The 22280-nt window shown below is 42.9% G+C and overlaps 1 protein-coding gene across 2 annotated transcripts in view; it reads left to right on the top strand.

Annotated features, from left to right (window-relative positions):
- DYNC2H1 (dynein cytoplasmic 2 heavy chain 1) overlaps positions 1 to 22280 on the top strand; it is a 183776-nt gene that overhangs the window by 148308 nt on the left and 13188 nt on the right. For both annotated transcript variants that reach the window (XM_044442351.1, XM_044442350.1), the window contains 4 exons: positions 2198 to 2407; positions 4147 to 4236; positions 18705 to 18814; positions 21042 to 21123. In XM_044442351.1, the coding sequence (XP_044298286.1) occupies positions 2198 to 2407; positions 4147 to 4236; positions 18705 to 18814; positions 21042 to 21123 (492 nt within the window). The remainder of the gene's footprint in view (positions 1 to 2197; positions 2408 to 4146; positions 4237 to 18704; positions 18815 to 21041; positions 21124 to 22280) is intronic.

The following is a 22280-nucleotide window of genomic DNA, read 5'->3' as shown; positions in this document are numbered from 1 at the left end:
GATCCGCCAACCAACAGGACCTCCGTCTTGTCTGGCTTGAGCTTCAGTTTATTGGCCCTCATCCAGCCCATTACCTTGGCCAGGCACCGGTTCAGTACAGCCACTGCCTCACCTGGATTGGTGGAAAACGAGAGGTAGAGCTGGGTACCATCAGCGTACTGATGATTCCGCAGCCCACACCTCCTGATGACCTCTCCCAGCGGTTTCATGTAGATGTTAAACAGCAAAGGGGACAAAATGGACCCCTGCGGTACTCCATGGCATAGCTTCCATGGTGCAGAGCCATAGTCTCCCAGCACCACCTTCTGGAATCGGCCATTGAGATACGAGTGGAACCACTGCAAAGCAGTGCCTCCGACCCCCAATCCCGCTAGCCTATCCAGAAGGATACCATGGTCGATGGTATCGAAAGCCGCTGAGAGGTCCAGGAGAACCAACAGGGACGCACTCTCCCTGTCCTTCTCCCTGCACAGGTCATCGTGCAGGGCGACCAAGGCAGATTCAGTACCGTACCCGGGTTTGAAGCCGGACTGAAATGGGTCCAGATAATCAGTTTCATCCAAGAGAGCTTGGAGTTGTCCCGCCACCACCCGCTCTAACACCTGGCCCAGAAACGGGATGTTGGCCACTGGTCTATAATTAGTGGCCATCTCTGGATCCAGTGACGCTTTCTTCAGGACCGGTCGGACTACCGCCTCCTTTAAAGGGGCAGGCACCCAACCCTCCCTCAGAGAAGCTTTAACCGCTTCCAAGATCCAGATCCCAATCCCGTGCTTGGGATTATTTATTAATCAAGACGGGCGAGGATCCAATAGGCAAGTGGTGGGACGTACTCGTCCAAGCACCTTGTCCACATCATCAGGCCGCAATATCTGAAATTCATCCAATAATTCTGGACCAGACGGCAGCATTGGTGTCTCCCCAGAAACCTCTGATTCACTAGTGGAGTCTAGCTTGTGACGAATGTGAGCGATTTTCTCCCTGAAATGCATGGCAAAGTCGTCACAGCGGGCCTTTGAGGATGGAACCAGATCTTTCTTAGGACGTGGATGAACCAGCCCTTGCACCACTCGAAAAAGCTCTGCCCAGTTTTGTGTCATCTGCAAGTTTAATTATTGTTCCCTGGTCTTCCTCATCCAGATTATTAATAAAGATTTTGAAGAGTACTGAGTCCCAGTGTTGAACCTTGTGGCATCCCACTCGCTACCTCTCTCCAGCTTGAGAAGGTGTTGTTGATGAGCACTCTCTGTGACTGATTTTGTAGCCAGTTGCAGATTCACCTAATAGACCTAATAGTAGTTCTATCAAGCCCACTTTTTGGTAGTTTTATCAGGATGTCATAGGGCACTTTGTTGAATGCTTTGCTAAAGTCTAGGTAAATTATATACACTGCATCTCCATTGTCCATTTCGGAAGTTACCAAGTAAAATAATGAGATTAGGTGAGTTTGCCATGACTTATTAAGAAATCCATGTTGGCTTTTGTTCTTCACTACATTTTCTTCAAGGTGCTTGCAGACTGATTTTTAAATAATTTACTCCAGAGTTTTCCCAGGAATTGATGTTAGACTGACTGGTCTATAGTATGTATCATGTATGTAAAGTAATTTTAATCTGTCTAATTGATTTGTCATTATTTATGATTTAATGTTGATTTTGAAAGAAATCAGGATCCTGAGAAAAATATGCCTGAACTAATTTTCTGCTAATGGGTTTAGCTGAATGGTTTGCAGAGTTGTGAGGATTTAGAACATTATTGAGAAGGAATACTTAATTAACTGCATTTAAACTACAGTTTCAGATTTTTTCTTAATATATGTATTTAAGATTCATCTTGTATGCATCCCCTATATTCTGTTTGCATGTTAGTTACTGTTCTTTCTGATACATGTAGAAACACAGATAATTACTTGTCTCAGAAAATAAGCTTGGTCTGTTTGAAATGCTCAACACATCTTAATCTGAACTGTTGTGTACCCCTTCCTGTTGATGACAGCAGGTGACAGCAAGCTTGGGAAACATTCCTTAGGATGCCTATGCCCATTCTGTGGCTGCTAGGTACTCTAGAAACAGTGTGTCCCTGATGTTCTGACTATAGTGTGCACTTCTCCAGTGTTAGGTTGTGTATTAAAATGTTGACCAAAGGATGCCATCATCCTTTAACTGATTAATTGAATGCCTTGTTTTCTCCCCTCTAGAACTCCAGTCTGATTCATCAGAAGGTATCTCCTCCTTCTGAGCGGCAAGGATCCCCAATACTTTCATTTATTATTCTTGAACAGTTCAATGCTATTCGCTTGGTTCAAAATATTCATCAGTCTCTTGCTGCTCTCAGTAAAGTCATCAGGGGAACCTCACTGCTGAGTTCAGAAGTACAAAAATTAGCAAGTGCTTTATTAAACCAGAAGGTGAGATTTTATTTTTATATTTTCAATATATGCAATGCTTCTTTATTCATAAATATGCTGTATAGAATAAAATACCACATAGTCTTTCCTTTGAGCAGGGACAAAACACTTAGCAGTTCTTATTAATGATATTAACATGGTGAGAACCCAAGATTCATTTAAATATGTTTGTTTAAACTGCCTGAGTAAATGAAAAGGTATTTACAGAGTGATAAAAAGACCACAGAGAGGGCACCAGGCAAGCTTCTTTGGAAAGAACACAGTGTAAGTGGGATGCTACTACCAAGAAGGCTTCTCCTTAGTATCTGCACTTCTCACTTCAGTTGGCAGGGGCACATGGGGCAAAGAAGATATTAGGCTTGCATAGGTAGCTAAGGGAAACATCATGGAATCTGGCTGGAGGCTTTAGTGCCTATTTCTCAGAGGGAACAACTTGCTGTTTCTGCAAAGTCAAAAAGGCAACAGTTATTTAGATGCAGGGCTTTTTTTGTCATAGAACGCACCGGAATGGTGTTCCGGCACCTTTATTTGATGGATTTTTCCACATGAATTTGAATCGCCCTGTTGGGCGTAGCAGGTCAGCGGCAAAATCATTAAAATGGTGCATGCGGGCTGCTTGTGTGTCCGCTCTGGTTGTGATGGTGCTGCTCGGCTTGTGATGCTGCTTGGTTTGTGATTGGTCATGTGCTGAGTGCTTACTGCGGGCAGCGACCATTATGTTTCATTACACAGTGTTGGTGTGTGTAGAGTGACTGGCTACATGCAAAAGGTAAATAATTTCTTTATTAAAAAAAAAACATTGGTGAATTGAAAATCTTTTTTTAATTTTTAGTGTAAAAGTTTGACCCCAAATTTAAAAATGAAAAACATTACTAATTCTCGACCACCAGTTCTGCTAATAAAAAGGCCAGAATATTAAGAACTGAATATATGTGAGTTCCGGCACTTTTCCCCCACCCCAAAAAAGCTCTGCTTAGATGGAGTCTAGTGGATCAATATACAGTCACAAATAATGGTCATGAATAGAGCTGTCTTCAATTAAATTTATAGAATATTTTAAAAAATATATAATTCAGTCAGCATCACTATATCTTGTGACTGTGATTGCATAAATCAAGTGCTCTCTTATATCTATCCTAAACCTGGTGGGGGAGGTTTGATTGTTTCATTTTTAATTTAGCATTATTTTAAGGTGGAATCCTCTACCCTCACGTTCATTGTTGAATCTGAGTTATAGTATTATGAGGGAGAAAAAAAATTATCTGTCCACTATATCCATCCCATGCATTGTTTTATAAATGTCTCTCATTACCTACTCCATTTTCATCTTTTTTGATGAATGAAGAAGTCCAATTTTTTAAATCATTCCTTGGAGAAGATCATCTCCAGCCTCATGATCAATGCACTTGTCCTGTTTTTGAACCTTTTCCAACTCCACAATATTCTTGAGATGAGGAAACCAGAACAATACAAAATATTCCAATCATAGGCACACCATAGATTTGCAGAAGGGCACTGTGACAGCCTTGTATTAAGCACAGGCAGTCAGGAATTCAGTGCCAGCAAGAGCATGGAATACTAGGGAGGGAGGGGCATGAATATGCTTGTGGAGGAGCTACGGGGTTTCTTTGCTAGCCACAGAGAAAGGAAATCCTCTCCCTCCTCATTGAGCACAGAAATGCAGCACAGATAGGTAAATCACAAAGCTTAATAACATCTCTAATTATTCTTCTTTTTAGTGTCCCTTAACATGGCAAAGCAAATGGGAAGGTCCAGAAGATCCTTTACAGTATCTCAGAGCTGTTGTAGCACGAGCACATGCTATTCAGGTACATTTAATATTTCAGTAAGATTCAGTATTTTAATAATCTAAAGGTCACATGTGTTCTATTTATTTTTTCATAGTCCTATTCCACTCTTGTTAGAAACAAAATCCCTTGATAGGTAGTGATACAGCAAGTATAAAATACAGTCAGGCTTAGAAAGCCTATATAAAGCAAGTAGGCTGGCATACCTGTGGAAAAGTCCCCTGTTACAGATCTTGAGACATGTCCAGAATTTGGTTTGTGGAACATCCTATAAAGGAGAGACAGAGAGATAATGGTCAGCAGCTGCAGCACCTGGCCAGGTGTTTATAAAGAAGGGAACGGGAGTGGTGATCTGTAATGCTTTAAGGGCTTTTTAGGAGATAAGGCAATAGCTGAGTGGGGTCAGGCTGAAAAGGTGCTGATGAGTGGCCATTAGTAGCAGCAGTTCTAGTGAAGAATTTGGCATTTGCTGAGAAACTGCCCATCTGTGGGTTGGAATATATGCATCAGTTACCCTTGAGTCTTTTGTTTGGATGACAGAGTCCCCAGCTGTTGTGGAACAAGGATTGTGTCATCAATACAGTTTGATGAGATGTGGGGGAGCCATGAAAGACATTTACCTCAATTATTCTTTGTGGCATGGATTCTTCCTTCCTTTATTTCTTTGCATCCCAGTTGTAGTAACTGTTTGTTGGAGATGCTTTTTGGCATCTGAAGTCCTGAAATGAAATATACTGTATACTTATTTATCTGTTTGATTTATATACCACCCCACTAGCCAGAGGCTTTCTGGGTGGCTTGCATCAACATAATAAACAACACAATAAACTCCAAGTATAGTGAGGCCATTATCAATAAAATTCATAAATAAACTACCAAAAATAAGACAAGATAAGAATAGTAAAACAGATAAATAAAATAAATAATATACAAGGGCTCCAGAGATAAAACATAAACCAATTAAAATTTAATTATTATCAGTATCTAGCATTTCAGTAAAATCATGAAGGCAACACCATTTAATTGTATAAAATCATAAAAACATCAAAATTCAGCAATTGACCTATTAAAATAACAATGGAACAAGAACATCTTAAGTTGGCATCTGAAAACTAGAAGAGTTGGTACCAAATACATACATACCTGCCTAATTCTAAGGTACAATGCTCTACAACAGTGGTTTTCAACCACTGGTCTGTGGACCACCACGAGTCCATGGGAGATTTCCTGCTGGTCTGTGCAGGGGCCACATCCCATTCTCTGTGGACTGGTGCAGGGGCTGGCTGTGCTCCACCACCACCTCTCCAACAATCTTTTGTTGTTTTGGAGAACTAACTTTCTTTCTTTCTTTCTTTCTTTCTTTCTTTCTTTCTTTCTTTCTTTGGTATTGTGTTTGGAAACGAATACACATTCCCTGCGTCCGTCCTTGCACTCCCCTCCCGCTGGCATCGGTGAGAGCAACACCAGATTGGGGGTGGGGTGCGGGGGCGGGTGCCGGCTTAACTTGCTGGATGTGGCTGGGGACGGAGCCGGATCTTAGCCCTCTCCCTCCCTGGAACACCTGCCACTGCTGCCGCTGCCAATGACAACAGCTGCCGCCCAGGAAGACCTGAGGTGCAACACCGGGCCCGGGAGGCAGCTGACACTGCTCCCATGGCCACCACTAGACCATCCCAGGGCCGGAGGATGCCAGGGCCACCGCCGCCGTTGAGGAGGGCGCCGCCATCTTGCCGGCTGGCGAGTTCCCTGCGTCCATCCTTGCACCCCCTCCCCGCCGGCTTAACTCGCCGGACGCAGCCAGGGTCGGCAGCCAAAGGGAGACGGCCAAAGGGCGGTCGCCGCCGTTTGTGGTAGTTCGTGGCCGTGTGAAGGCTGGGCTGGCAAGGGACTCTTTTGGTGGGTGGAATTTCATATTGAGGGTAGATGGGGAGTTTTTAAATTGTTTTAAAGTTTTTATTGTACTTTTACCTTGTTTCTATGGATTCATTCCTGGCCATGTCGATGGTTAGGTTACCTGGGGAGCGCATGGGCACTGCCAGTGGGGTGGTTTTGGGCAATGGACGTTACAGCGGTGGGGGTTTAACATGTCCACGTAGAAGAAGGTGGGACAGATGGTTGACACCTGTCTCTCCTTCTGGTTCTACCCCCATCCAGAGGGTTCCAGGTAGTCTTGTCAACCACCCCCCGGGCCTGACGGAGCTTCTGCTTAATGCCAGGTCGGTCCACAACAAATCATCCCTCATCCACGACCTGATGGTGGATGAGGGGGCCAACCTGGCTTGCATAACAAAGACCTGGGCGGGGGGGGGGGATGTCGCCCTCTCTCAAATGTGCCTGCCCCAGGTATCTAGTTCAGCACCGTCCACACCTGGAGGGGAGCGGAGGGGGGGTTGCTTTGCTTTACCGAGCCTCCATCTCCCTCACGGGGCTTCCAGTCCCCTCGAGGCCAGGGCTAGAGTGCCTCTACTTGGTGTTGGGAGACCGAGACAGATTGGGGATTCTGTTGGTGTACCGTGCACCCTTCTGCCCAACAGACTCCCTGCCTGAGCTGATGGAGATCGTCTCGGACCTGGTGTTGAGGACTCCCAGGATGTTCGTCCTGGGGAACTTCACTCTCCATGCTGAGACTGTTCTGACCAGGGTGGCTCAGGACTTCATGGCCTCCATGGCAGCCATGGGGCTGTCTCAACATGTCATAGACCCGACCCATGAACATGGACACACTCTGGACCTGGTTTTCTCAACGGGTCAGGAAGAGGGTGGTCTGAGGGTGAGGAATTTGTGTCTAACACCGCTGTCATGGTCAGATCACTTCCTCGTGAGGTTTGTGTTCTAGAGCGACCTTTCTCTCTGTAAGGGTGCAGACCTGATTGTGTGGGTCTGCCCCCGGAGCCGGATGGATCTAGACGGATTCCTGAAAGCCCTGGGGGAGTTTCCGGTTGACAAGACTGGTGCTCCTGTCGATGCTCTGGTCATACTATGGAATGGGGAAATGACCAGAGCTATTGACACAATCGCTCCCAAGCATCCTCTCCCGCCGCGCAGAGCCCACTCTTCCCTTTGGTATACACCTGAATTGCGGGCGATGAAGCGGGTTGGGAGATGTCTAGAGCGTAGGTGGGGGAAATCACGGGAAGAATCTGACGGAACACACATAAGAGCCCATTATCGGGCCTATGCTGTGGCGGGAGGGCAGCGAAAAAGAAATTCTTCTCCATTTCCATTGCCTCCTCACAATGCTGTCCGACGGAGCTTTTTTGGGTGGTACAAGGGCTGGTTCATCCTGGCTCAAAGAAAGATCCTGTTCCACCCTCGAAGGCCCTCTGTGACGGCTTTGCCAAGCATTTTAGGGAGAAAATCGCTCAGATTCGTCATGAGCTGGACTCCACTAGTGACCCAAAGGCTTCTGGGGAGATACCAATGTCGTCGTCTGGTCCAAAATTGATGAATGGGTTCCAGTTAATGCGGGCTGATGATGTGGACAAGGTGCTTGGACAAGTACGTCCCACCACCTGCCTATTGGACCCTTGCCCATCTTGGCTAATTAACAACGCTAAGCACGGGATAGGAACCTGGATCCTGGAAGTGGTTAACGCCTCTCTGAGGTACGGCCGGATACCTGCCCCTTTAAAGGAGGTGGTAGTCTGACCGGTCCTGAAGAAGGCTTCCCTGGATCCAGAGATGGCCACTGATTATAGACCAGTGGCCAACATCCTGTTTTTGGGCAAGGTGTTGGAGAGGGTGGTGGCGGGACAACTCCAAGCACTCTTGGATGAAACTGATTATCTGGACCCATTCAGTCCGGCTTCAGACATGGGTACAATACTGAATTTGCCTTGGTCGCCCTGTATGATGACCTGTGCAGGGAGAAGGACAGGGGGAGTGCGTCCCTGTTGGTTCTCCTGGACCTCTCAGCAGCTTTCGATACCATCGACCATGGTATCCTTCTGAATAGGCTAGTGGGATTGAGGGTTGGAGGCACTGCCTTGCAGTGGTTCTGCTCCTATCTCAATAGCCAATTCCAGAAGGTGGTGCTGGGGGACTATGGCTATGCGCCATGGCAGTTATGCCATGGAGTACCGCAGGGATCTATTTTGTCCCCTTTGCTATTTAACATCTACATGAAACTGCTGGGAGAGTTCATCAGGAGGTGTGGGCTGCAGAATCATCAGTACGCTGATGGTACCCAGCTCTACCTCTCATTTTCCACCAATCCAGGTGAGGCAGTGGCTGTACTGAACCGGTGTCTGACCGAGGTAATGGGCTGCATGAGGGCCAATAAACTGAAGCTCAGTCCAAACAAGATGGAGGTCTTGTTGGTTAGCAGATCGGGCTTCGGGGAAGGGGTCCTTGACCTTGTCCTGAATGGGATTGCACTCCCTCTGAAGGACAAGGTCCGCAGCTTGGGAGTGCTCCTTGAGCCAGAGCTTTTGCTGGAAGCTCAAGTAACAGCGGTGGCGAGGAGCACTTTCTTTCAGCTTCGGCTGATTCAACAGCTGCGTCCCTACCTGAAGAATGACTGCCTGGCGACAGTGACTCACGCATTGGTAACTTCCCGACTAGACTTCTGTAGCGCGCTCTATGTGGGGCTACCCTTGAGGACGGTCCAGATACTTCAATTGGTGTAAAACAGAGCAGCCAGGTTGCTGACGGGGACTGGGCATTGTGCTCACATAAGTCCAGTCCTCCATCAGCTTCACTGGCTCCCCATTGAAGTCCGGGCCCAATTCAAGGTGTTGTTTATCCCCTATAAAGCCCTTAACGGCTTGAGTCCTGGTTACCTAAAGGAGTGCTTGCATCCATACGTGCCCACCTACCCCTTGAGATCGGCAGCAGAGGCCCTTCTGTGGGAGCCCTCCATGAAGGACATTAGGAGGGTGAGTACCCGGAGGAGGGCTTTCTCTGCGGTGTCGCCCAATCTATGGAATGCACTCCCCAGAGAGGTCTGCCTGGTGCCATCGTTATTTGCTTTTCAGCGCCAGGCCAAGACCTTTTTATTTAAACGTCATTTTAATTGTTAATATTATTTATTGGCTTTATATCTTTGGCCGGGATGTATCCAATTATATTGTTTTATATGGTTAATTGTGTATGTATGTATGTATGTATGTATGTATGTATGTATGTATTTATTTATTGTTGTGAGCTGCCCCGAGTCTTCGGGAAACGGGGTGGCATAGAAGCTTGCTTGCTAGCTAGCTAGCTAGCTAGCTAGCTAGCTAAACACACACACACACACACACACACACACACAGAGAGAGAGAGAGAGAGAGAGAGAGAGAGAGAGAGAGAATGAGAATAGTGTATTTTGTGTATGGTGCTTTTTGTTTCTGCCTGTTTTCACCAGTCTCCAGCTGTGGAAAGGTTGAAAAGCACAACTCTGCATGTTTGTACACTGTAGATAGACTATACCTATAATTTATGCCCTAGTCTGGAGTAGAACAAATTATTCAAGAGGGGGCCACCTTGTCCTATGTGTACTACAAATGAAATGCCAAGCAAATATTAAAATAGTTACATGAATTGCTCAATTCATTTGTCTTATATAGACACCACTGCAGCTCTTGTGTTCAGGCTGCAGATGGCTGGATAAAATCTGCAAGATTAAAAAACAGAGAGAGAGAGAGAGAGAGAGAGAGAGAGAGAGAGAGAGAGAGAGAACACATAAGTACATTGGCTTATTCTCTTGCTAATTTATGCTGTGTTTAGGCTTTATGACTTTAATTTGGTATGTAATTGTTTTTTATTGTAATCCACGCAGAGGATTCTGTTATTTTGTGGCAAATAAATGTCACCAACCAGTCAACAAACAAAGGAAAAGTTATCCCACAAGTACACAAAGCATTCAGTACATTGAAAACTTGCATAGATTGCACAAATTTTTAGATTGCAGCATTTTCTTTTTAATATTCTTTTGCTTAATTTTGCTGCGAGTTGGAATGGTCATTAGGTTTATTTGGTGAATTGTCGAGCTTCTAGATGGTACTAAAACCTTTTCCCATTCTCAGAGGCCCTGAGATAGATAGATAGATATATATAAAGAGCACTTTTACCAGTCCACAATCTTATTTTCCATATGTATGGCAGGTAGATAATTTAAAGAGCAGATTCAAATATACTGATACTAACTTCTAAAGATTTAGTAGATATTTGAACAAGTGTATACTTTGGAAAAATATGCACTTAAGATTTTTTAAATATAATGCAAATCACATGCCTACCAAAGAAGCTTGTTATATTCATCTAACTCTTTCAAAATCAGAACTTGTGTACAAACATACCTTTGCTACTGCAAAATACCTTGAGAGCAGCTGGGTTTCCACATCACAACAATCAAGCCCTGTATAATTACCCTCAGGCATATGTTTACCTTGAAGTACCTGACAAAAGAGGTTTCTATACTAGTGTGGTTTCTGCCCTCCATATTTCATCTGCCTGCAGTTGGCACATATCCCGTCAGCTACCATGCCTGGAATTCAATACGATGCTGCATCACTTCAGCCTAAATTACCTGCCTCTTCCTTACTAGTCCATACAATTCCCTGAGCATGTTTTTTTTTTTTTTTTTGCCATTCTCTCCATTCTTTTTTTCCTCCATGTCCTTCAGCTGAAGGACATGTACTTTCATGAGTAGTTCTAGGTCTTCCGAGAACCACTGGGGTTGACTAGGGCTGCTGTTGACCACCACAACATCATTCTCATCATCCAAGCTAGCTAATTCCTGGTTCTTCCTTAGCACATCTTCTCACATCTCACAAAAGTTGTGCAGGAGGCAGCACACCACTATCATATCTGGCATGATGCCTTCCTCTACACTGTGCAAAGTGTACAGGGAATGCCACTGTACCTGCAGCCACCCAAAGGTGTGCTCCATAGGGAACCTTGCACAACTATGTTAGTAGATGAAGCTCTTCTGCTTTGCTTTTCTGGAGAAGTGGTAGGGTGCCATCAGCCATGACTGCAAAGTTGAAAACCTGGTCACCCAGGATCAGGGGCCAAATGGCTTCCTGTTGACTACTGTTTGTGTGGGGACAAAGATGCTTCTGAAGAAAATGTCTCTCTCCAGTTTATGTGCCAAAGGGAAGTTCCAGAAGGTGGCCATGTTGTGATTCTGCCCAAACACCCCTGCATGTTTGTCCAGAAACCTCTCCTTGGAGTTCATCACCACCTACAACATCATACTGTGGAAGTGTTTCCAGCTGTTCAACCCTGCTTGGCCAGGGTGACTGTGTATGCTGTGCACACTAAAATGAGCATGTGTATAGAATACACCCCCACCCCCAATAAACCCCAGTTTCCAGAAGTCCCTCATGTGTCCCTCATTCATCTTCCACATTGATCATGTCCGCAAGGTAGATCTCATTGATCACATGGGCTATCTCCTGGAAGATCTCACATGCAGTAGTCTTACCTATACCAAAGATGGTACTCAGGAGAAGGTGGCCAGTTCAACCAGTTTGTACAGGATAATTGTGAGTCACTTTCTGGGCTCGATCAAATGTGTCTTGGCATTGGGTGACCAGCCCAGTTTCAGAAATGATGATCTCAGAGGTAGCCCAGGACATGTGGAAAGTGGAACAAAATTGAACATTGTCCCAGACATGTAGGTCCAACATGGAAATCCACACCATGAGGAAGGGTACAGTGCCAGATCCAGCATTTGTCCACAGTTAATTCCTTGGCCACCAAAAAACTGGTCTTGGCACTTCTCCCTCAAACCAAGCTGGCAGGCATCATCATCAGTGATTGGCTGAAGAAAGGATGAGGCCCATTAGGCGGAATGTTTCTGGCAAGATGTTCTGCTGTGTTCCCCACACACAGGCAGCTTGCAAAATGGACACACAACATTGGACTGGCTCTCCCTTTTTAGCAGATAGGTTTTCCTCCAGGGAGGACTGCTGTGAAGGCACCTGGGAGGGTTACATGCTTTGGAAAGAGTGGCTGGGTGTTGGGAAGTCAACGTTAGCAGCGTCCAGTCTGCCTGGTAGTGTAGGCACACATTCCAGGGATGGAGGAAGTGTGTCCTGCCGAGAAGAGCTTTCCCAAGGCACCATGCATGTGCAGCTCCTTAGGAATATTGTTAGCTTGGCTTTTAGGAAATTGTTTGTGTTGTGGATGTGGCAGGAGAAAGGTAATGGCATGGCTTGTGGACAGACACAAGCTGTGCTGTGGAGAAGATAACAGTGGAGAGAGTGAGGAAGGCAGAATGTGCCCATTTCTGTAGTGCCTCCTGTGTTGTTCATGTGCCCTGCATTTGAAGGAGTGCCTTTACAGAGAGGGGAGAGATTCTTTTTCCTGAAATCCAGAGGAGGAGCAACTCTGAAGTGGTGTCTGTGAGAACCACAGAAAGCAAATAAGAGTACATGGCACAACTTCCTCCAAGATCCTTGTCTCATGTGCACATTGGGCCTCTTGTTGCTGAAGTACAAGAAAAACAACAACTGGAGAAAAGCGGAGAAGCCTGGGGTGGGGGGCGTGAGGAGGGGAACAGAAGTGCAGAATAGTCTGTTGGAGCAAAGCAGACATTGATGCATCCCTTCTTAGGCAGGACAGGACAGCAGAGGCTGTGCCTGCAGCTGCCACCCTTTCTAGAAGACTCTGTGGTAGCTGCATACCAGTATTGTGGAAACTATGATGCCAGCTTCAAGATGTCATGGTGAAGCAGGGAAAGCATTGAACAGGCCATTGCTTCTTTCTGTGGATTCCAAAATCAAACATACTACATTTAAATACCACAACAGGGTTCAGACAACACAGCAGATCCACAAGGGTAAAAAACCACTGTGACTTCTCATGTTGTACAAACCCGCCCAGTATCTCTGAAAACTAAAATTAAGATTTATTTGTAGCATATCCTGTGACAAATACCTTGATGCTTATGTACATTGGTTGCTGGGGAGCATGAGTGTGAGGGTGCTGCTGTATTCATGCCCTGGTTGTGCGTTTTCTATGGGTATCTGGTTGGTGACTGTGTGAACAGAACACTGGACTAAATGGACCCTTGGTCTAATCCAGCATGACTCTTCTTATGTTCTTAAGCATTAAAGCCAAAAGGTTATAATTCCCAGTTTCAAAATTCATCCCTTCAGTTGACTTCCTACAACTGCCTGTAGGTGATGAATATTGCATTACAATGTTCTATAATAAAGAGTATTTTAATTTCATTCTTCCATGTAAAATAGCTTTACCCTTGGGAACACACAATGAAATGAGGAATGCACTGGCAAATTAACATTTCAGCCTGTCATATTGCTAAGGATTATTAGATTCATTAGGGCACTCCACAGGCATGAGGCTTTACTGGACCTTGGAGAAGCTTTGTGACAATGTTGCTTTGTGTGTTCTAGTTTCTGATAGTTATTTTATCTAAGTTCACACTAACAAGAGGATGATGTAGCATTTTTATCTAGTCTGTTTCTGGTATGTACTATGCAATGTCAATTTCTGACTAGGGAAAGAGGGGGGCTCCCTTTGGGATATGAAATGGCCAGACATTTTCTCTCATTTTCTGACTATATTTATTTCTTCCTTTAGGCCTAAAATGCTCTTTCTTTCTCTCTTCTAGATAGAGATTGCAGGGGGGGGGGGGCGGGTCTGCTACTTGTAGCCAGACTCTACCACTGTATCCTAATACATTTCACATTCCCATCCAGCTCTCCATGAAGACAAAATACATAAGCAGGGGTTATGTGGCTACTTCCCCCCAGCCCCAGCAAAGAGAAGAGCAACAGCAACAATCTCAGTAGTACAAGTGACTCTTCTGGTGCAAGTGGGAACATTTCAGTTTGGAGACACTGTTAAAGACTACTTGCCAACATGCTGAATCTACCAGAGACATCACCCACACAGTGTACTTCTAGGGAAACAAAAATGTGTTCCAAAAGACCCTTGACATTCTGTTTCCAGACTCATCAGATCAGACCTGGCAGAACAACAAGCTAATACAGATTTTGCGGGGTTGTTCTGACAATTTACAAACAAGTTGAATTTTTCCCTTGAAGAAAGAAGATAGCTAGATTGGAACAGTCCCTCATGTTTCCCAGGAAGGCCAGCTCCAGTTTCAAGTTGAACTGGAGGAGCTTATGTTCTACCATTCTGACTTCAGTGCGGAAGGAGAATCCAACTTGGCTCCGTTTTTATAATCTTAAAAGAGAGAAGGACAGTTGGAGAAAGGAGTAATTTGAGAGAGCCAAAGACAGTACCAGTGAAGACTAGGTATTCCCTTGATCAAACCTTTTCTAGTACAATCCTACTGGACATTGTCTCCACCCTTGTCCCAGTTTGTTCAGTGAGTGGTAAAGCAAAAGGAAATACACTGGGTTGTTGGTTAGGGTTAGACATCTCTCTGCCCCAAACCACCTGGCACAGAACACAACTATCTCTTTCCTTATCCCAGTGAGTGATAAAATAAGCAGACTCACGAACAATGAACTCATGAAACTTAACTCCAGACAGCAACTACTTAATTCATGTCTTCTCACTTGATTCTTAAGACAGCAAATTAACATCCAAAGTACAAGAAGCCTGACCATTGCAGCCAAGTTTTTCTTTGCCAGAAACTGTTCATTTTATCTTAAATCACATTTATTTGGTTTACAAGATGAAAGTGTTGGGCTTTTTTCTACTAAGCTACCAGCAGGAATACTTGGGTATAGAGGTGGAGAACAGGTGAATAGCCCAAGGTGAATTGGTCTAGCATTGTCTTTTTAGGCAAAAACTCCTTTAAATCCATAGTTCCGGTCATAACAAAAGCCAAGATACAGAACTGTTTCCTGCTGTGAAGAAGGAAGAAAAAAAACGTTGCCACCATACTTCCTTCAAAGCTCAGAACTCAGTTTCTTTTCCAACATTCACATCTCAAATCGCTTAAGTCCCAAGTGAAATATGCCCAACTGTCTGGTGCTCAGCAAGGATTTGCCAGGCTGGTATCACGTATAATATTCATAAATTTCTGAAAGTGGGCTATAGTTACCCAGGGCATGATAGAACCTGTCTCAAAAAGAATGTGCCTTTAAGCTGGATATTTGGACAGGTTTTCTTCTTGATACTCCCTCACACCATATCAGCCTCCCAACCAAATTTGTAGACATTATTAAAAAGAAGCTAAAAAGTTATAACTTTGAACTACAATGAAGCCAAAATGTTATTGTCAAGTGCTGCAATTACAAAGTTCTTTCTTTGTAATGGGGAATGGCAGTTACAATCATGCTATCAACAACTGTAAGTTAATTATTTTTTAAAAAATCATGCAGATATGCTCGATGTATTATAGAAAAGAAAAAGCCCTCAAAGTCTTAATTGTCTGGGATGAACATTTGTAATCTGTGTTGTGATGCATTTAAAGGTCATTTGATTAAATGTCTGTGTTTGAAAGAGCAATATGTTTTCACAGTGATAGAAAAGCAAATCACAATATATTTAGTGATATTATAGTTTTATTGGCTTTCCCAGCTATGCTTTAGTGCTACAAAACTAGCAGTATTTTAGAAGAGAAGAAATATGTTTAGATGAAGCTAGCCAGCCTGCTTTCCACACTTTGCTACATGATCAAACAGCCCAGGCAAAAGATAGAACCAGAGAATTGAACTGGAGCCAACTAGTGAAGCATTGAAACAGGTCTTCTGATGAAACTTGTCTAAAAGTTCTCAGATCCTATCATATATAGGATTCTCATATATATTCGTCATATATTCTCATATAACCCCAGTCCTCTATCAGTTCCATTGGCTTCCCATCGAAGTCTGGGCTCAATTCAAGGTTCTGGTTATTACCTATAAAGCCCTAAACAGCTTGGGACCAGGATACCTAAAGGAATGCCTTTTTTCCCTATTTGCCCTCCTGCCCCTTGAGATCGGCAACAGAAGTCCTTCTCCGGGAACACTCTGTGAAAGACGTTAGGAGACAGAGTACCTGGAGGAGGGCCTTCTCTGCGGTGGTGCCCCAACTATGGAATGCTCTCCCAAGAGAGGTCTGCCTGGCGCTGTCATTATATGTTTTTTGGCGTCAGGTCAAGTCCTTTTTATTTAATCAATATTTTAATATGCATTAATGGTAATTGATTTTATTGTTTGTATTTTATTAATTACAGCCAGCGTGGAATAGTCAGTTTATCTATTTTATTCTGATTTATGTTGTAAGCTGTCCAGAGACACAAGTAATGGACGGCATACAAATTATATATATATATACACACACACACACACACACACACACACACACACACACACACATACACACATACATACATATACATACATACATACATACATATACATACATATATATATATAAAAATATAAATAGATATTTAAATGCAAGGGGCCGGCTGCATGGGATGGGTAGTATGTTTGCCTCCATCAGGGAAGCCTGTGCCTCTTTGCTGAGAGGATCAACATGTTTTGCTCAGCATGAAGCAGAAGAGGATCGTGAAGCCCAAATGAATAAAAGAGGTAGCTAAGAAGATAGTAACTGTTTAGAGATTTGATGTATTTTCAGCAAGCAAAGCTGGGTGTTGTATTGCGCTTTTTTAAAGAAAGCAGACGATTGAGAGAGAAGGAGCCTAAAGAAGGCAGCACAATTTTTGTCCCCTTCCATTAAAGTCATATGTCATATGACTATAGAAAGGAAGGAGTTGTTCAGTGAAGTGCTGACAGGAGAATGTGTAAGACTCTTTTCACATTTCTGAAGCAAAATGCAAAGCAGAACCCAAGCATTTTCTCTTTGGTGAGATGCATGATCTTTTCATGAACCTGAAGTTTACTGATATTTTATTGGAAGCATTTTGCAAAAACTCCCTACCAGTCCAGGGTACCAGTTTGGGGAAGACTGGCTTAGAACAAACTGTATCAGTTCAGGGTTCTGCATTCATACTCTTGTACCTACAGTTCTTGTAACCAAGTATGGCGTAGTGATTTGGGTTGCTGTGGGGCTTAAGAGATCTGGGTACTATTTCCACTCAGTCATAAAGTTTACTGAGTGACTTTGGACCAGTCACTGATTCTTGGCCTAGTTTACCTTACAAGGTTTTTCTGAGGATAAAATGGAGAGTCAGAGGACTCTCTAAGCCATCTAGGATTCCTGTTAGAAAAAGGTGGGATACAAATATGATACATAAATAAACCAAGATAATGGTGCTTTTGGTGGTGCACCAAATTAACGTGGAGAAGAGACAACAGCCCTTACAGTGACACCTCAGGACTTTCTAAATAGTTAGTCCATTCTGATAAAACACAAGCATATCTCCTTATTTTTCAAGCATTGATTTAGTTTCATTTTGTTCCTTTTCTTTATGGTTCAACTAGATACCAGTGTAGTAGGATTTACCTTTCTGAGAATAGGACATGACTTTCTAAAATATCCTATCCATGGCAGCCCTGCTCAATTCTTCTACATTCCAGGCTTTGGCTTCCCACATGGAGTCAACCCATCTCATACGTGGTATTCCTCTGCCTTTGACTTTTCCTAGTAAGATTGTCTTCTCCAGTTCATCTTGTTTTATCATGTGTCCAAAGTATGACAACCTCAGTTTTGTCATTTTTGCTTCCAGGGAAGTTCTGCCTTGATCTGATTTCTGTCAGTCCAGAGTATTCACAAAACTCTTCTCATTCCTACTTCTTTCTTTTGATGTAAAGGGGATGGGTTCCAATGTCATACACTTTCCTTCTGACATTTCCCAGAATGGGGGTTATGAGTAAAGTAAAACATTCCTGTTCTTCATGTGATAGTGCATGCTACATGAACACCTCTCTATATATGCCATGAAGTGTCTCGTTAGTTAAAAACACCTAACAACATTGTGCAATATTAATCTGTATTGATAATCCAGTCATGAGAATAAACTATCAAATAAACTTCAAAATACATAGTTTTTATCTCAAAAACTACCAACTTGTGCATGCTTATACATTAATTCCTATTGAATTCAGTGGAGTATATGTACTGTATAACTATATATAGGGTAGGTATCCTACCTGGTTATCTAAAGGAACGCTTGTGTCCATATATGCCCTCCTGCCCCCTGAGATCGGCAACAGATGCCCTTCTCTGGGAACCCTCCGTGAATGAGATTAGGATGGTGAGTACCCAAAGGAGGGCTTTCTCTGTGGTGGCGCCCCACCTATAGGATGCGCTCCCCAGAGGGGTCCGCCTGGCACCGTCGTTATTTGTTTTTCGGCGCCAGGCTAAGACCTTTTTATTTAAAACTTATTTTAATTGTTAATTTATTATGTATTTATAGGATTTTAAATTTTTAGCCGAGATGTTATTGGGCTTTTTAATCTTAATTGTATTTAGTGTTATTTTTATGTTTTTAATTATGTTGTGAGCCACCCCGAGGTTTTGTTGCGATGGGGGCGGCATAGAAATGTTTTAAATAAATAAAATTAATAAATAATATGCATCTATGACCTGTTCAAAATTTAAGACAATTTCTGATAAGCAAGTTGGGTGTTTTTTCCCCCCTGAATTAATGTTCAATGTTATTTTTGTAGAACTGGGTAAGTAAAGCGGAAAAGCAGACCCTGCTCTCAGATACTCTTGATCTCGCAGAACTTTTCCATCCAGACACATTTCTAAATGCCCTACGACAGGAGACTGCAAGGTAAGTGAATTGGTTGCCATGCCATTTTATGAACTTGTTAGTACCATTGCCATTCTTTTATTATCTGAGATTGCTGCACTTTTACTGTCCAAAGGTAGACTAAACTGTTTAGCTTACTTTTGCAGAAAGTTCAGTTGGTCTCCATTTCTTCCTGCCTTCTACTATCTTACTAAAACTTTTTTTTTAATTTGCACAAATTTTTAATTTGCCTGAAGAAAAATTCATACTGATGGTCTTACTCTCTTTATTGATTTTAAGCTGAAATGTCTGTTTCTACCAGCCCAGCATGAACCTAAAACTGCATCCAACCTTTAGGTTTTATATTTAATACAAGTTGCCTTGATCATTGTTTTTAACCATGTTTGTTGTTATGTCCATTAAGTCATCTTCAATTTATTGTGACCCTATGAATGTCCTCCAAAATGGCCATCACAGCCCTTCTCAACCCCTCTAAACTCAGGGCTATGATTCTTTTATGGAGTCAACCCATCTCCATATTTGGTCTTCCTTTTCTTCTTCTGCACTTGACTTTCCCTAGCATGACTGCCTTCTCTAATGAGTCTTGCCTTCACATGATATGCCAAACTATGGCAGCTTCAGTTTTGTCATTTTTGATTCCAGGGAAATTTCTGATTTGATTTGATTTGATTTGATTTGATTTGATTTGATCTAGGACGCACTCATTTGCCTTTCTGTAACAGGTATTCACAGACCTTTCCTCTAGCACTATGTTTTGAGTACATCAGTTTTCTCCCTGTTTGGTTTCTTCACAGTCCAGATTTCACAGCTGCACAATAGTGTGGTTGAACTTGGTCTTCATCTTCAGTGAAACATCCTTACATTTGTTGATCTTTTCTACTTCCTTCATTGTTTCAAGGTTCCATTGCAAGGAATGTCAAAAGAAACAGAATGTAGACTTTAACAGTTAGAATTTAATCAATGCCAATAGAGTGCCATAGGCAAAGAGAGAAATGACATCACAGAATGCAAAATGCAGAGTTAGACCACGGTCTAGATTTGGTGCAAGCTCGAACACAAATTCCAATCAAGTCTAAATGTCAGAAGAACAGAGCACTGCTAACCCTGCTTACTTGAGTATAAATTTGATTCATTTCAGTAGAACCTACATATTTGTAAGAATAGCTTTTAAATATGAGTAGGAGTCCCTCTGTTCTTTAGGATGCTTATATTATACTCAGCTGAATATCTGAAAGAAAAGATATTCTAAGATGGAATAGTTCTAAGTGCAGGAACAGTGAAGGAACAGTGTTTCTCTGCATGGTAGTTGGCAGCTGCTGTATTAAGTAGGACTTTGTTTTGATGGTGCTGGGCATCAACCCCAGCAGTGACAAGCTACAAGATATACATCAATAATACTTGCAGATAGCACTGGTTGGTCCAGACTGTACCAGTGCAACCATGGAAATAGTCTCTGGCCAATCAAGGAAAAGGTTATCATTAATCGATTGAAAGGGCAACATGTGGTGACCTTGCTAGATAGGAGTAGCTCAGATGTCACATAAGTCAGGATTCTACCCTCTCTGCTATCAGATTTTAGCTGGAATTTCTCATCACTGGAGCAACAGTAGTTTTCAGAGCTCTAAAATTTCGTGGGGTGGAGAATCCCCTCTGTGTGACTCAGGACAGAAAGGAAATTATTACCTTGAATTTCAGTTTTCTGAGTCCCGCAGAGTACAGTGCACCCCAGTCATTTTCCTGTCATACAGGGAAATGTGAATAGTTGAATATAAATCATTAAATTTTTCATAACGCAGTAGCATCTGCCATTGCTTCATGTGGGGGTGGTAGTCAACTTTTAAGAATTCTGCTTAACTTCTGTGTCTTGTTGTTACTTTGCATATCTGATTGTAGTTTGACATGGATTAGCCATGTAATTCATTTGTCTTTGTTCTACTAGATTAGTGAGGGGCATTTGTTTTTTCCAGTCTGCTTTGGAAATAGAAGAGCTCCTCCCGCTTGAGAAATAAATTAGATGTGAATTCCTACCTACAACCTCCAGGAGGAGGTGTTGTTCTGAGATGGAGAATGCCCTCCATGGGACACAGAAAACTGATATTCCCAGTACAACTGTACTTTTTCTTCTGCGCTCTCTTCTGTATTTTACACTGTCCCCTTACTCCTCAGCAGAGGAATCTGATCTGTTTAAAATTTGTACTTTCCTAGTATCATTCAGCATCTAAATTTTCATTTGCTTTATCTCATCCAGGGTGATGAGCTGTTCAGTGGACAGCCTAAAGTTTACAGCATCTTGGAAGGGTCAAATAAGAGAAGCAAAGCTCCAGGTTCAGGTATTATTCTTATTCTTATTAATATTAATTTCATTTCTGTACTGCCCTACAGCTGAGCAATACTCCATGCTTTCAAATTTTATCTCATTTGCTGAAGCTGCAGTAGTCTTTTCATCTGTAAAAGAAATGGTTAATTTCCTTAACTGGACTTACAACCCACTCCATTCCATGAGCATGGGGTAGGTGACAATATGCTAAGTACCCTATCCTGTCACTTTCTTTCACTGGGAACTTTTTAAAAGTCATTTGGAATGAAAATGTCTTGCACTGCTTCTGTGAGACAAGCAGGCAAGTCTGTAGACTGATATAGAAATCACTAAAATGTCACTAGAATCTCTTGTCGTAGCCAAGGCAAACTTTGCTTCTTTAAGATGATTCTGACCAGAAAGTGGCTCCACTGTAAAGGGAGATTATGAACAGGTAAGCATTAGCAACCTGTAGTCCTAGTAATGGGAGGAGCCTGGCAGCAGGCTCTAGCTTCTTTTTAAAGAAGGAGAGGAAAAAAATCATCATAGCAGGAATAGCATTTCTAAGACTAGCACGCCCAATGGGATACGGCATTATAGGCACAACAAGAAAATGTCTACGTTAAAAGAAACTGAGTATGAGAAGAATGCTAGTGACAGTAGCAAAGGAATTTCTTGTGACTTACTGAACACTGGGTCCTACAAATTATAAATCTTGAATGAAGATTGCCTATTTATTTTATTTATATCCTGCTTTTTTCTTACAAGTTTAAAGAGGCTCATTCTCCCTCTCCTGCTCTCAGTTTTAGCTGCACAGCAACACCCCTGTGAGGTGGGTTGTGTTGAGTCTCTGACTGGCCCAAAGTCACCCTGTTGGCTCCATGGCCAAGCTCAAACTAGAACCCAGGTCACCTGAGTCCCACCCAGTACTGCACTTTTAACCACTATACCACAATGGCCTAACTAAAAGTATTAACCTACTTTTTAACCATTCGGACTTTTAATATGATTTAACAAATGAATCTTTAAAGGTCATCTAATAAACTTTGGGATCATCTTTGGCAGACAATTTGAAGTGCAGATGTCCATTTAATCAGGCACACTGAACCAACTTCACTGCTTGGTCCAAAGGGATTATCAACCCTGAAAAGGATGATTAATTCAACAGATAACCTCAAGGCATGATTAGGG

The sequence above is a fragment of the Varanus komodoensis genome, unplaced genomic scaffold (assembly GCF_004798865.1).
Source record: "Varanus komodoensis strain SLA01 unplaced genomic scaffold, ASM479886v1 scaffold4, whole genome shotgun sequence".
NCBI classification, from domain to species: Eukaryota; Metazoa; Chordata; class Lepidosauria; order Squamata; family Varanidae; genus Varanus; species Varanus komodoensis.
Note: the sequence above shows the minus strand (reverse complement) of the source record. Positions and strands in the feature narration are given on the sequence as shown.